Source organism: Myodes glareolus, chromosome 9, assembly GCF_982192425.1.
Source record: "Myodes glareolus chromosome 9, mMyoGla1.1, whole genome shotgun sequence".
In the NCBI taxonomy this organism is placed as follows: domain Eukaryota; kingdom Metazoa; phylum Chordata; class Mammalia; order Rodentia; family Cricetidae; genus Myodes; species Myodes glareolus.
This window is the reverse complement of record NC_142034.1, coordinates 5,174,890-5,189,945: the sequence shown is the minus strand read 5'-3', so window position 1 is coordinate 5,189,945 and position 15,056 is coordinate 5,174,890. Positions and strand designations below refer to the sequence as shown.

The following is a 15,056-nucleotide window of genomic DNA, read 5'->3' as shown; positions in this document are numbered from 1 at the left end:
AGGTCTCCAAGGCTGTGTGGTGCAGACTCCTGGACCCAGGCCATCTCCTCTGGACACCCGCAGACTGGATGCCAGTCCCTCAGCAGCTAAGACCTCTTCCTTTTGGCCTCCCAGGTTGACCTGGCACGCTCTTGGGAGTGGATGAGGAGGGGGAGAGTTGAAGTTCCTATAGGCCAGTTGTCACTGCAGACACTTGTGCCATCTGATCTACTCCTGACTGGGGCACGGACACGCCCATGTCCAGGACCCCAGGATGAGCTTCCAGTGACGCAAGCTCCTACTTCCTCCCTACTAACTATTCAGCAAAGAGCAAAGTTGATGTCCAGTTCTGTGGGTGACAGCACCAGTCAGTCTGGTGTGGGGAGTGGAGTGGACGGTGGTCGGGGTCAGGCAGGGGGTAGAGTGGACGGTGATCGGGGTCAGGCGGGGAGTGGAGTGGACTGCATTCGGGGTCAGGCGTGGGGAGTGGAGTGGGCGGTGGTCGGGGTCAGGCGTGGGGAGTGGAGTGGACGGCGGTCGGGGTCAGGTGCGGGGAGGCGGATTCCAGCAGAGTTGTGGAGGGCAGATAGGCCTTGCAGCCCCTCTGTGAAGTGCAGAATTGTGAGGGAGGGTTTCTTTTCTCTGCCCTTCCCAGGTTGGTCCCTGTTCCTGGCTGAGTCATCTCTCTGTCTGCCTGTGGGGGGTCCCACCTTGGGACTGGCAGGGGCATTGTTAGGGTCCCGGGCTACGGGCATGGGCAGGGAGGGGTGCTCCCTGGGGAGGTATCACTGGGGTAGCTGTGGCGATTTTAAAGACGAATGTTTTCTTCTCATCCTGAGCCACGCTGACGTGGAAGTAGGGCAGGCTGGTGACTCAGCCCTGGTCCCCACACTGCAGCGGTGGCAAGCTGCCTCCTGCCTCAGACCCCACAGAGCAAGGGTGCTTGCTTTAGAGAGGATGGTGGGGAGGCCAGAACACTGCAGGCCCCTGGGAACAGCCTGTTCTTCCCTGATGGAGATGAGGTCCAGCCAAGAGTCCTGGCAGTGCAGGGTGAGGTGTCTGCAGTTGGCATAGCCTGAGGGGCAAGCTGGGTAGCTTAATCGCTACTGCCCTGAGACTGAGGGCCAGCCTAAGCATGTTTGCTAGGCCCGTTGTGTGCCTTTGTGGATCTTAGGAGGGTTCAAGGCAGTGTGTCCATTCCTTGAGCCCCCTCCCCTATGTCTGCATCCCCAGCCTCAGATGGGGGATAGGATGCTGGGGACGTCTCTGTATTTCTAGAGTATGATGGGGAGCTAGAACACTGGGGACGTTAGTCCATGGCAAAGCTTGTGTAGGAACGTAGGCTTGTGAGGGCTGAACAGAGGTGATAATGGAGGAGGCCTGAGACTTGGAAAGAGGGGCATTATGTCTCCCCGACATGTGGGTTATCACTCACACTGATGGCCCTGGCATGGATGGCTGAATTCACCATCAGTGCTCACTGGACAAGCTATCAGACAAGCCGTGCTCAGAACTCAGGGGCCGGGGCTCCGCCTTGGAAGGCCCTTGCTCTCTTCCTCCCAGGTTCTGTGGGTCTTATGTCTTTTTAATTTGACATTTTGGGGGGGGGGTAAGCTAAGCATGGTAGCACACAGGCGGGTAATCCCAGCACAACAAGGCATAGTTAGAAAGAAGATCGAGATTTCAATGCTAGCCTGGGCTGCTCTGTCTAAAACAAAACAAAACAAAAATCCAAAACAAACAAACAAACCAAACTCCGTCAGAATTGCAAGGGAAGCGAAGCAAGCTGTCCAGGCAGCGCTGAAGCTTTCGGCCCTGTTAGAGTCGGGGACGTGAGGTTCTGTAAGCTGTGTGCTGGGGTGGTGATCGTGGGCTGCCTTCGGGGACGTGGGGTGGAGGTGCTTTGGAGCCCAGAGCAGAGCATTTGCTGAGCTCTGAGGCCAGGAACCTCTGGGATGACTCAGGAGCCTGCATTTAGAAGACTCACAAGAGGAATGAGTATTTTGTTTGAAAAGTCCCTGGCTGGGAGATAAGCGTCCAGGCGCTGTGGTCGGGCTTTTTTGTAAACGTTTAGCATGAGGCAGGCCCAGCTGGGGACTGGGAAATTAAGGAAGGTTGGTCATGTGGATCTGTGAAGGGAAGCCTTATGTCTTGGGCAGATGGTGGGTCGGGCTTTGTGGCCCGCACACACTTGGCTGTCAGCTGTGCCCACCGCGGGGCTGCCTCAGGGAAGGTTCAGCGTTGCAGCCCGTAGGACAGCTCGGTAGTCTGAGCTTGGAGACTGCCCTGACAGAAAGGGTACTCTGCCAGTCACCGTTTCTTCTAGACTGGGGTGGGTGGCTCAGTGTGGTGTGCAAAGTCCGTGCGAGTGTGTTCCTCGTCCTTCGTGCCTGTTTGGACCATTTCCTCCATCAGGAGTCCACAAGGATTCTGTCATCTAGCAAAGAAAGCTGGGCATTGCCTTCAGTGGACTGAACCCGAGCTGGGAGTCCCGCTGGCCTGTCTGGAGGTGAAGGAGCAACCATGTCAGAGGTCTTAGTGGGTGGGGACTGTGGATGGCCATTCTGTTGTCAGAGACTGAAATGACAGACGTTGGGGGGAGATGTCCGTGCAGAGGAAATGACCACCACAAACGTTCTGGGACAGGAGGCAGTGTGGGAACAGAGAGGGAACCAGTGGACTTAGTGAGTAGCTGAAGCCAGGGCAGCTGGCAGCTGGCGGGGCTCGGGGCTCGTACATTGTGAGTGAGGCAGAAGGGACATCCCATCTTAGCTCGGGAGCCTGGAGGCAGAAGGGAGAGTGAATGTGGGGGGTCAGTCAGGAGCATGGGGGAGCGTGGCAGGGAGCCAAGGCAGTCAGAGGGTGGGAGACTGTGAGGGACAGGGAGCAGCTTCAGTGTGACATAACGTAAAATTACACACGTAGTCATCTATGAACTAGAGGAGTTTGTCAAATTAGGAACAAATTACAGGAGCTGGAGAGATGGCCCTGTGTTTAAGAGCGCTTGCTGCTCTTACAGAGGACCTGGGTTTGGTTCCCGGGACCCACATAGCAGTTCAGAACTCCAGTTCCAGGGGATCTGGCGCTCTCTTCTGACCTCCACGTGCTCCTGCATGCATACAGTTCAGTCATGTTCCGGCAACACTCTTTCTCATAGAGTGAGTTTAAAGGAGAGTGAAATATATGAGTTATTGTTTAAAATTAAACTATGTAGAATTATCACACCATCTTTCCATTATACTTGAGTCTACCCCCAAAGAACCAGAGGCACGGGTGCGAAAATGCATCGATTGCCATGACAGCAGCCTAAAGGTAGAAGCAATGCCAGTGTCTCCTGAGTGATGAGGAAACCGTGGTGTGTCCATACATTGAGATGATTGTCATAGTCTGAGGACAGCCTGGGCTACAGGGTGAGTTCCAGGCCAACCTGTGCTGCACAGTGAGGCCCTGTCTATAAAACAAATAAACCAGAATAAGCAAGTAAAGAAAAAAATGCATTACTTAGTTAGTAAAACAAGTTATGTGGCTCCAGTGAGACAGTTCAGCCAGTAAAGACGCTTGCTGCCAAGCCTAACGTTCTGGGTTCAGTCCCCCAAACCTACTTGGTAGAAGGAGAGAACTGACTCCCGGAAGTTGCCCTCTGACTCTCCACACTCACGCTGGGGCACACGGGTATGCACAGCCACACAAAATTAACAGACATGATTTAAAATAAATAAACTACCCAAAGTCATTTAAGTAAGGCTCCAGCTCCACTCCTGAGCCACGGCCCAGTCTGTTGCTTGCATCTGTGTGGGAGAAGTTCCATGTTCCTGGCTTTGGCAAAGATGTCTCACTGACAGCTCGGAACTAGCCAAGATGGGAGCTCTTGTCTCGTAGGCAGATGCTTCAGGTCCTGCAAATGATATATTTTTTTTAAACCCTAGGCTGCCACTGTTAAATAGCATCTAGCTAGAAACTAGAGAACGGAGCTTATCTTGGTCCCCAGATGTTCTAGGGGTATCCTGGCCAGCCATTATGATGTTGAGGATGAAGGAAAGAGAATAGAGATTCTTGGCTTGAGCATCTGGGTAGGCCACAGTGGTTCCATTTTGCCAGGATGGTGATTTCCACAGCTTGGGGGCTGTGGACGGACCTAAGACCACTTGCATTATACCTGCAGTGTGACAGGCCCACACGGAGATGAGGCATATGGGTTCTGCCCTTGAGCAGTCTTGGGCTGTATGGAGGCCGGTCCTGTCACTCACTGACTGGAACATCCTGTCCAAAGGCGCAATAGGACTGGGCAGGGAGCCACGACCTCCCTGAGGAGGCCACCCCCACTGCTGAGTCGCTTCCGACTGAGGCTGTACCTGGGCTCAGGGGTCAGGGACCCTGGTGTGCATGCCAAGTGACAGTTTCCGCAAGCCTTTCCTGCACCCTTTTTCCCAGGCTTTTTGTGCCCCGTTCTCCAGGGCTGGACCTGTGGGCTTCTTCCCATACCCCCCCCCAATAAAAAAAGGAAAAAGAAAAAAGAAAAAAGGTCTGCCGGCGCTTTCCTCTCTGCAGACCAGCTAGACTCTCGTTCTTAGCCCCTCCCCCATGACAGTGAGCTGTCTGACTAGTCCTGGCCACCACCTGCACCAGGTGGCTTCTTTGTCATAGGACTCTCTGACCTGATGGGTCAGGTGTGAGCTCAGGGCTGGCTGTACTAACTGCCTCACACAGGATGGCTTCACACCACAACCAAGTTGTTCCCTCCAAGGTCAGAGTGCCACATACTCTCATGGTGTGTGCCATGTGGCTTCAGGCGAGTCTTGACCTGTGGCTGCCCCTCTCAGCTTCTGGCTTGAAAGGACTCTGTCTCTGTTTTCTTTTCTATCTTTGATCTGGTCTTTGAATCCCTGCTGATCCCAGGTAGCCTCTGGGATGTACCTTACCTGTAGCATATCCGCACGGGCCCTTAGGCTGTGTCTGGTCACATTCTGAGCGTCTGGTAATCACATGTTGTCTTTGGGATGGACAGGAGCTGGGGCACGTCCGTGAGCACGTGGTCCTGTTGGTGTGTTCACCTGGCGCACAGCACCCCTCTGGTTAGGTCTCCTGCCTCCTCTCGCAGCCTGGATTACAGAACTCTGGGCCCTACACTTCTTTCTTCAACCACGGTCAAGGCCAGAGCCCCTAGACCCTAGAGCAGCCCAGGACCCTAGAGAGGGGACTGAGTGGCCAGCCAGCTTTCTGAAAATCCCAGAATGCCACAGCCAAGCATGTTATCTGGGGGACAGTTGGGGTGATGAAAGGGATGGGGGGGTGGGGGAGGGTTCAAGCCGAGCAAAGCCAAGTGGAAGCTGGGTTGTCCTAGAGTTTGGAGAAGGTAATTATGGTGAGAAGGGAGGTGCCCTCTGTTTCCCATGTCCTCTGGGGACAGAAAGAAAAGAGACACAAGGGTGAACTTCCTATTGGGAGGGTGGCCAAACCTGCCTTGGCTTTCCTGATGGAGGAACTTGGGCATCTAGCAGGTTCCCAGGTCTGATACACGGGCTAAGCGGTTACAGCGAAGGGATAGGAAACAGAGGGCTGGGTTGCCAGAGTTCCGCAGCCACTCTGGCAAGGGTGTTCCGGAGTCCCTGAGGGGAGCGCTCCCTGAAGCCTGCACCCTGGCTGGGCTCTCTTGGAACCCCGTGGTGTGCTTGGCTTCCCTGCGTGGATACAGGCGAGCAACAATGAGCTGCGTGCACCTCTGCTAATCTGCACTTGCCCTGGGGAGAACAATCGCATGGGCGTGTCTCCACTTACCAGGTGCTTTTTATAAAAAACACAAGCGAACAACGCCCGCCCGCCCAGGTTGGATGCCGTCCCAGGGACCCGGCATCTTCCCAGGGTTCTGTGCTGTGGGCCTTAACTTCTTAGATTGGACCCACAGGTGACCGGCTGATGGTCAGGCTGACAGGCAGGTCCAGGTCCAGACAAGAGCAGTTGGGGGGTCCCCACTGCTCCTGGAAGTCAGGCTTCAGAAGGACGCCTGTGTGAGGGCCTCTAAAATGGCCGTGGTTTGCAGCTCCCTTGTCCACAAAGCTCACTTGGTTGAAAATAGTTTAAACCATCTGAGGCATGAGGGAGGGAGGGAGGGGTGGATTTTCTGAAAAAGGCCGGACTCTATTCCAGGAGCTTAAAAAAAAAAAAAGAAAAAAAAAAAAAAACAACAAACCTAGCCCAGGCTTCGCCTCTCCTACAGAGACCTCCACAGCCTTACCTGCCTCTGCAGGTCTCAGCACCCCCACCCCACCCCCATTACCACACTTTCATAGTGATGGAAAGAGCAGACCCAGACCCAGGACAGCTCAGGGACTCACATGTCACCACTGAGGACCAGTGGATAGGCTACCCACCCACTTGTCAGGGACGTATCTCCTGCTATGCATTCTTAGAGCCCTGTCTGCACAAAGGTCCTGAGTCCGAGGTAGCGCTCTGGGCAGTGGACAGACGGGAAACTTGTTGGCTCAGCCAGGAAGCGGAGAAACACCCCGGTCTCCCTGGGGGCCCTTCCTGGTAACTGGTGACTGGCTTCTGTGTCTAACCCATGGCTTTATCTGACTGCCCAGGGATGTCTGATGTGTGAAGGCTGCTTGGACAGAGAAAGGCCAAGCTGTGGGTACCCACTGATGAGGAAAGGGCCCAGGAGCAGCCCTCTTCCTTTCTTCTGATGTTAGGAACTATAGTTTCTCTCTTCTGGAGGGAAGGTCGCGGTCCACTCTCTGTACTCAGGAAGCCCTTACAGTGGAAGGGGGGAGGGGTGCGGGAACGACTCTTTGAAGGGCCGCCTCTCCCTGCCCTCTGCCTTCTGTAGCACCTACCCAAAGGGTGCAGCAGCGACCCCCGGGGACTCGAGGGGGGTAGCAGTCCTCGATGTACTGGATGTTGGGGGAACTCCCGGGACCCTCAGCCCTGTAGTCAATAGTATAGGGTCTTGCGGACACGCACTAGCCCAGCGCTGCCCCTTAACCCTTGCAGGCCCTGTGCTTTTACGCGAGGAGGCGTTCACGAACTTTAGCTGCGTAAATAAAGCCTCCGGCAGCAAGAACACTGCGCCCAGGGAAGGGGAGGAATCTCGTCCCCCTCGGCGCCCGCCCGCTGCTGTGGCCCGGCCTCCACATCCTCCACATCCGCCCACATCTGGCCGCGGAGGGGCGTGAGGGGGAGGGGCCGAGGCCGTGTCTGTCGCGGTCCCCTGGGCACCCGCCAGGAAGGGAGAAGGGGGGCCAGCTCAGGTCGTGTGCCTGGGACTCCGCAGTCCCTGTAGAAGCTGCTCTGGTTCCAATCCCCCCCCCCCCGCCCAGTTTTGACAGGCGGGCGCAACAACCAGTGCGGAGTCGCGGAGTCCGGCGGAGTGCGGGAACCTGATCCAGCCGGGAGGCGGGGGCGGGGCGGGGGCCCGGGTGCTTGGGGAGGGGCTGGCGCCCGCCTTCCTCCCCCATTCATTCAGCCGACCGTGGGGGCCGAGGGGCTCGGGCGGCCAGCTCGGCACTGGGAGCGGGAGCGCGCAGAGCCGGGGCTCCGCGGGACTCCCTGCGCACCAGCCACCATGTCCGACCCCGCGGTCAACGCACAGCTGGACGGGATCATTTCAGACTTTGAAGGTGGGTGCCCGACCCAGCGGCTGCTTGGCGAACTGGGCAGGAGCCTCCAGGCGGGCCTGGAACGGGACGGGGTGAGCACAGGAGAGGCAAGACCCCGGATTGCTCACCCTGGGGCTCTGTGCCCCAGACCCTCTGTTGCCTACATAGAAAGCCCTATTTAGGGATCCTGTAGTTGATAGACCCTGTAGTTGGGAACCGCGCACCCCCGGGAACCCGAGGTTCACATTGCCTCTGGGGTGTTCTTCCTTTTATTGTTGTTTGTGTTTGCCCAGAGACTGTCGCCTCCTCTGGGGCTGCCTTGACTTCTTCGGAACTATTCCGGGGAATGCAATTCCACCCTAGAAACCAGTGGGCTTTCTTCTTTGGGTGCTCGCCCTCAACCCTCTTCAGCGTGGGAGTTAGTTCCCCTCCTCGGATCCAGTAGGCGGCTGAATCCTCAGAGTGGACCGTCCTCCCCTCCCCCACGCCAGCTCCGGGGTTGGGGTTGAGCCCAGTCCCGAGGCTGGCAAGGGCTGCCAAAGTTGATCAGCCGTCAGGCCCCTTGCATCCAAGGGGATCCCAGACCGGCGAGTCTCAGGGTCCAGGGTGGGATATCCCATATCCCAGATCCAAGCCTGGGACATCTTTATCTATCTGTAAGGGAAGAGCCTTTGGGTACAGAAGGGCCTTGTGAGCGCGCAAGGACAACACTTTCGTCTCTGGTCCTGAGTTTACAAAGTGCAGAAATACTTGGGGGCTGTTTCCTTCAAGAGTGGGCCTGCCATCCCCGCCCTGGGCTTGCATGCGCGCGCTTTCCAGAGGCCTCGTGACTGCCACTGCCGGTGTGGTGGCCCTGAGTCCTGCGTTCTCCTCCGGAGTAAATAAAGCCAGTGGAAAGGGAGGCTTACACAATGGTGTCCCGCGCGCGTCTGGGGCTGGGTTTCCGAGGGGCGGGCCTGACTCTGCCGGGCCAGGAGCCCCCGCCCCTCTGAGGGGCTCTCAGGCAGCCTTGGGCAGAGCCCTCTGGTGGGCTGTGAGTGAGGGAGGAAGGGCTGCACAAAGTTAGCCAGGTTCCAGATCAGCAGCCCTAGCCCTACAAGTGACCAGTTGGGGGTGCTCCAAGGCCCCATGCTGGAACCAGGGGGCTTGTCGTAAGCCCACCGGAGGTCTGCCGTGTCTCTGAGTTGGGTGACTCCTTTGGGGAGCAGAGTCTTTGGCTCTGTATTTGGCTGTGTGTGCAAAGAGTCTGGGAAGTTGGTGGCTGCTGGTGTGTTGACAGGCGCTGGTCCATGAGGAACCTGGGATATCACATCCACTTGGTCACCTCAGTGTTGGGGGCAGTTTTTAGATTCTAGCACTTTCCATCTGTGTGCCGATACAAGGCAGAGCTGCTTCTAGGCAGAACTTGTAGCTCTGACCGCCTAGACCTCCTGGAGTCCATGTCTATTCTGGGGACTCCCACGCCTGTTTTGTTCTGTTCTGTCTTCTGCATGCCCTAGTGACTGTCCAGGCTCCTCTGTGCACCTCGCCTTTACCCTGGGGACTTTCTCCTGGGACTATGATCTAAAAATCAGCCAATCAGTTCCCTTCTCGCCAAAGTCTGGTGGGGGGGAGGGAGGCAGAGGGAGGTGAGAGGGGTAGGGGATGTCACCGCCTTTTACAAGTCCTGGTCTCTTCTGTGTTTGCTCTCTACTCCAGAATCCTGGGAGGCATTCCTTAGGATTTTCTGCAGGGGTTTCTGCAGAAGGTCTTGTTGAGGAGGGAGAAGTTTGGGGATGGTGCCGGTCTCAGCAGCTGGTACCCTTTGCATTGTGGAGGCTGGCTGCTCCTTCCTTCCTTCCTTACGATGTCATGCCCTGACTGGGCTGCCTCCCAAGCCAGCTTCTTGACCCTCAAATTTAATCCAAGACAATGGCCTCATTGAGAGCACCCTGGTATAGAGGTTGGCAGTCTTCAGTGAGTGGGGCCTCCCGTCTCTTCTTTCCTGTGTATGCCAGTTTTCCTACTGTGGACCCTGAAAGCTCAACGGAGGAACAGGGTCAGGCCTTGGAGTGGCCAGCAATTACTAGCCCCTGGCCATCAACAGTGGAAGTTGTTGTTGTTGGTGTGTGTGTGTGTGTGTGTGTGTGTGTGTGCGCACGTGCACACGTGTGTAAATATGCATGACACTTGTGCACTGACTGTCTAACTTTGTGCATTGAATGAAGGACCCCAAAAATGGCCCCTCAGTGTCCTAGGAATATGGAGTTGAGTTGGTATGTGGAGAGGGTGTGCACGTGGGGGTTGGACAGCCCAAGACAACTGGACACATGGAGGGACATGGGGAACATGTGACCCAGGCCAACACGGGTGATAGAAGCTGGCGACACAGGAGACCAACTAGCAGGGAGAAGTTGGGAGATGGGGAGGCAAGATCTTGAATGAAAGTAGGATGTGTGAAGGGGAGAGGAGCTCTCTGGCCAGCCTGCCCCCACAGGCAGTGAGCAGCGGAGACTCATGTGAAGAGGGGCCAGCTTGCTCAGAGGAGCCCAGCCACAGGTCAGGAGCTCCCTGATATTAACGTGACCAGAATCAGCTGGGGAAGCCAGCCGGAGAAGCGTCCCCGCCTTTGCTCAGGCTTCCACCCGCCAGGTATGTGGGCCTCTGCCAGGTAGTTGGGGAAAGGGGAGGGAGGAAAGAGCCAGGTTGACTGCAGCTGCTGGGGCCCACAGTCTCTTTGTGAGGCTGGATGGACAGGCTCACAGCATGGGGCACTGTGGCCTGCTGAGTGGGTGGGATCTAGGTGCTCCCCACAGGACAGGGTAGCTCTGAGCTATGTGTATCTCTGGAGGTGTTTTTTTTTTTTTTTTTTTTTTTTTAAATCGAGCAGAGAGCCTGCTGGTCCTCGGATCCAGGCAGTCTGGAGCTAGCAGCTCTACAGGCAGGAGCATCCTGTCCTACAGGACAGAGGGAAGTGGCCCATGGTGGGTTAGGGTCCCCAGGTCAGATCAGCGTGCCTCCCTGCGAGGGGCTGGTGGGTATAAGGTGAGGTTGTGTGGAACAGGAGCAGGTGGGGCTGTGTCTTTATCACACACCTGTCTTTTTGTTGGGCCCTCACGTCTCCTTCCAGTTTTTTCTGTTTAATTCCATCTGTCCCCGTATATCTCCATCCTGTCACTATCCCCCCAGGAACCGGGGGGGTCACCTGGTGATCATCAAGAGGTCTCGTGGGGATTTAAACTTTTGATTTTCTGTCCCTTGGGACTGAGAGAGTGGCAGCTTCCCGTGTCTGGGTACCTGGCCTTTGCATCCTTTCAAGGAAGGTGCTCCCCTCCCCCTCTATTCCATTCCCCGGGGGTGGAAAATATTTCTTATTTTGCTGATTCAGGTTTTAATCTTGCTAGTTTCTCTTCTGTCTGTGATTTCCTACTTTTGTACTTCTCAACATAAGGATCTTTTAGTTGGCTTTTTAGCCTCCCCTTCCCCATGAGATTACTCTGGCACCCACCTGTCTCCCATGAGATGACACCCACCATTCCCTGTGACTGGGTGACAAGTGGAGTTGTTACTCCTTCCCCTCTCCTTTTGCGCTGAAGCATGGGGCAGCTGGATGGTGTTCTTGAGTGAAGGCCAGAGTTGTTATCGCAAACACAGTTACAGGCCGAGCCCTTGTATAACAAAAGCCACTTCGAGTGCCAGCTGCCGGCCTGCTCTCCTCACCAGAGTTTGCTGTAACTAGTTTTGCACGCCCAGAACAATCTTGAGAGTCAGTCCTTGATGTTTGTTGAAACAGAGCTGGCCCAGAAGCCCAGACACTCTAATCCGAGTGGCCAGGCTTTTCTCCAGTGTCCCGGAGGAAGCTCTTCCGCACTGGGTCCTGGAGATCCTGTGGTCCTTCTTCCCCTCAATAGAGAGGTGGCCAAGAAAGCAGGGACCGTACAGCCACCTCTGGGACAAGGTGGTGGTGATGGCTGGACCCAGGTGCCACTTCATTCCCCGGATGAAGAGCCTGTTGCTTGCAGGTAGCTGTAGTCCTGTCCTTTTAATTAATACCCGTGGGCCTTCTGTGCCATGACTCCTGAGGTTTCCAGCCAACACTCTAGTTCCTGGGAACACTGCCTTCCTACCATTAGCGCCTCCGCAGCCACTGAAGGGACTGAGGGGAATCCCAGGGCTTCCTGCAATGAAGAGGGGCTGGCCTCTTCTGTGAATCCCAAAGCTTTTGACAGCCTCAACTTGGTACACAAGGTGCTTCCCATCAGTGGTTCCCATGTGAACCAGTTCACTAGACATTAGGGAGGGTAGGTGTGTAAGTACCCCACAAAGGGTTACCTGAGTCAGACATCTAGTGGAGGTGGGCACACACGCTCTGAGAGACATCAACCTGGAATCCTTTCTGGGGCATATGGCATTTCAGGAAGGGTTTGGAGGAAGCACTGTGGCAGGGGATAGGTTTGGAGGTGGGCAAGAGTTTATATTGAGAGAGAGGTCTTATGGAGGAGTGATGGTGGCAGCCTGGGCACTTGGTGGCTGAGCCTGCTCTATTGTTTGGTCGAAGCTGTGTGGCTCAGGGCCAGTCTCTCAGCTCACTCTGAACCTCCATTGTGATTGATGATCTGCTAGGTTTGGGGGGGGCGTTCTGTGAGATACAGAACTGGCTTCATGGGATGTGGGGGGTTGCAGCAGCTATTGGAACCAGGAGACGTTTGCACAAGACATATAGATCCTCAGTTCTAGAAGGTCTTACAGACAAGAACCTGTCTGAGCCCACTGTGGGGACAAGATTGGATAACATAGTCACCCTGATGGTGGCAAGTCTCAGGGGACTTGGTACCCAAAGAACTCTCCTGGAAATCTCTCTGACCTTAGTTGAAGCCGGGTGGGGGAGTCCCTCCTCCTCCCTGACTGATATTCTCCATGGAGGTCAGAGTCACATGGGGTGCAGGATCCTTCTTCCTGAGAGGTTGTCCCAATATCTCACACCAGAACATCACAGGCAAGGGAATGGCATGCCCATCTGCAGGGCCGAGTGCTGACAGTCGTAGGGCATGAACCTGGTGGTAAACTGTGAAGTGGGCCTCAAGGCTGAAAAGCTGGGGACCCTGTTAGTGGAGGTGCACAGTGGCCTTGAGGCCATAGTGCACACTCTGCTCTAAGGTATGACTGTCCCATCCGGTAGATACCGGAGGCCTCAGGAGCCAAATCTATACATCTTCAACTTAATTGGCTTGGGTACCAATGGCAGCCGTGTACCCCCTACATACCCCTAAGGTCTGGAGACCCTGCACCTGGAGTTAAGGGTTGTGGAATACTTGGTACCTGGAAAAAGGGATTGCCCTGGCTGGAGTCCTCTGTCTTGTTCTGGCTGTTCTTTAGAACCTGGTTGACCTGTTTGTGCATTGAAAGTACCTACCACCACGCAGGACTGGTGTTCCCAAAGAACACAAGTGTTCGATTATGTGCTTGCTCTAGGAGCCAGGGAGTTTCCCACCTGGTGAATGTGGCCTCTGCCTGCCCTTCTTGGGGGACAGGGTTTGGCCTGACATTTTGGTGACAGGAGGACAGAGCTGGGGTCCCTTTTTCTTTTTCCACCTCCCATTTCAGAAGAGGTCACACTAGGATTCTGACCTTGGTTGCTTGCGTGGCCACCCACTTTTGTAGTCTGTGCGTGGAGGATCTGTATTGACACCTAAACCCAGGACAGTTCCGCCTCTGTCAGGCTGGCCCAGACACTCTCTTCCGGGATCAGGGGTCCTATGGCAGTGCCGTGTGTGGACTGCTCACAGCAGTGGCTGGGGTAAGGGCCCTGGGCAGCCACAGGGCTCTTGGCGTGGTCCACCTTGAAGCCCTAGGCAGTTTCATTTTGAGGGAGTGTAGAAGAGTTGAGACAAGTCCTCTCCGTATGTGGCCCATCAAACTCACAGAAATCCCCCTGCCTCAGCCTCTTGAGGGTCACAGACATAAAATCCACCCCCAAAGACTCGTTCGTTGGGAAGGGAATCGTGTAGTGTAGTTTCTTTTGACCAAATCGGGGGAGGGAGGATTGCCCGAGCAGTGACTGCCTTTTTCTAAAGGCCTCAAGTTTTGTTTTTTTCCCCAAATTTGGAGGCTCATGGAATTCTCTGCAAACACAGTCTCTGAAGCCCAGGGGTTTGTCATCTCTTTGGCTAGAGAGCCCGCCAGTTGGCCTCTGGACACCCCCAGGCACCCGGAGGGCATTTCTGGGTTCTGACTGTTTAATTTTGTCTGGACAGAACTTGGAGGCTCCACGCTGTCGGGAACCAGCAGATGTTTTACAAATTTCAAGTTTGTTCCCATTTTTTTTAATACAATCTCAAGAACTTACAGAAAGAGACAGAATGACCTTGCTTTCTATGGGAAACATAAACATTTAGCCCCCCCCTCCAAACCTGTCCCCTTGGCTCCCTGAGGAACACCTGAGGGGGAGACAAAAAGTAGGTGAGGTTTCTATTGTACCCCTTCCTTCCTCTCTTCCCTCTCTCTCTCTCCTCTCCCCTCCCCTCCCTTCCATTCTCTCTCCTCTTCACAAAATGAGAAACTTTGTTACAGATTTGTTTTTATTTTCGGTGTGTGGGTGCTTTGCCTGCATGTTTGTATGTGCGTCAGTGAACTCATGATGCCTGAGGAGGTCGAAGAGGGCATCAGATCCCCTGGAACTGAAGTTCCAGACCGTTCTGAGCTACCTGGGTGCTGGGCACCAAGCATGGGTCTTCTGTAGGAGCAGCCAGTGCTGCTACCACTGAGCCATCTCTCCTGCCCCACTTATGCTTTTCTCCAGCACGGTTTGTTCCCAGAAATAGCTCCGTTTCCCTCCGCAGTCTTCCCTGGCCTCATTGGCCCACAGTCCAGGAACTGAAGGGCCGTGGTCCTGCGTGCATAGCCTTGTCCCTGCCCTGTACAGCTTACAGCTTCTTGTGTCTCCAAGACTAAGTGCTTGAGGTTACAGGGAGACGGTGCAGACTCTTGAACACTGACCATCTGCTCCTCTGACTGCAGATGGGGGCGTCTCTAGGGGCTCAGGCTGGACCTGCTTAAGGGGAGAATTGAGGACAGCTGCCCCTTGCTGCCTAGATGGGGCCTGGCATTGTTCCCTGTCCCCTTTTACAGCGTCTCACCTTTGAGAAGCTGGGACTCCAGAACCCTGTATAACCAATGTCACACAGTGTAGGAGTGAAGAGCTCACAGGCCCTTGCAGACGGGACTTGGACACCTCCTTATGGGAGACCACAATTGAGGGAGCCCCTGGGAACGAGGGAAATAGTCACTGGTGGACCCCTTCTGTACCTCTAGGATGTTGAAAGTGGTCATTGATGGTTCCTGTCTCATTTTCCGTTTAGGCTGAGAGAGTGGTCAGTCTCAGATATAGAGAATGTGGCCCCAGACTGCTGCAGCCAGCATCCTGGTGGACTCCACACTCTGGGCAGGGGCTCACCCTCCCAGGGTTCAGGAAACAGACTCTGATGGAGGACTCTGTCTTGCTTT

The 15,056-nt window shown here is 55.2% G+C and overlaps 1 protein-coding gene and 1 long non-coding RNA gene across 6 annotated transcripts in view; one reads left to right on the top strand and one right to left on the bottom strand.

The window, feature by feature from the left end:
• Positions 1 to 15,056, top strand: part of Septin9 (septin 9) — a 161,024-nt gene that overhangs the window by 58,551 nt on the left and 87,417 nt on the right. Inside the window, exon 1 of one of the 4 annotated variants that reach the window (XM_087909725.1) lies at positions 7,439 to 7,595. The exons of 2 other annotated variants lie outside the window; for them this stretch is intronic. In XM_087909725.1, the coding sequence (XP_087765851.1) occupies positions 7,541 to 7,595 (55 nt within the window). In that variant the 5' untranslated portion in view covers positions 7,439 to 7,540. Of the gene's footprint in view, positions 1 to 7,438; positions 7,596 to 11,505; positions 11,576 to 15,056 lie in introns of those variants that run through there. One more of the 4 variants, XM_087909726.1, reaches the window with a different exon arrangement.
• LOC148120741 (uncharacterized) lies at positions 2,912 to 6,281 on the bottom strand. 2 transcript variants are annotated; one of them, XR_015738704.1, is made up of 2 exons: positions 4,899 to 6,281; positions 2,912 to 3,874 (listed from the first exon to the last, which is right to left on the bottom strand). It is a non-coding gene; the product is annotated as an uncharacterized LOC148120741 (long non-coding RNA). The 2 variants fall into 2 exon arrangements; XR_015738705.1 differs by having other exon boundaries at positions 2,912 to 3,430.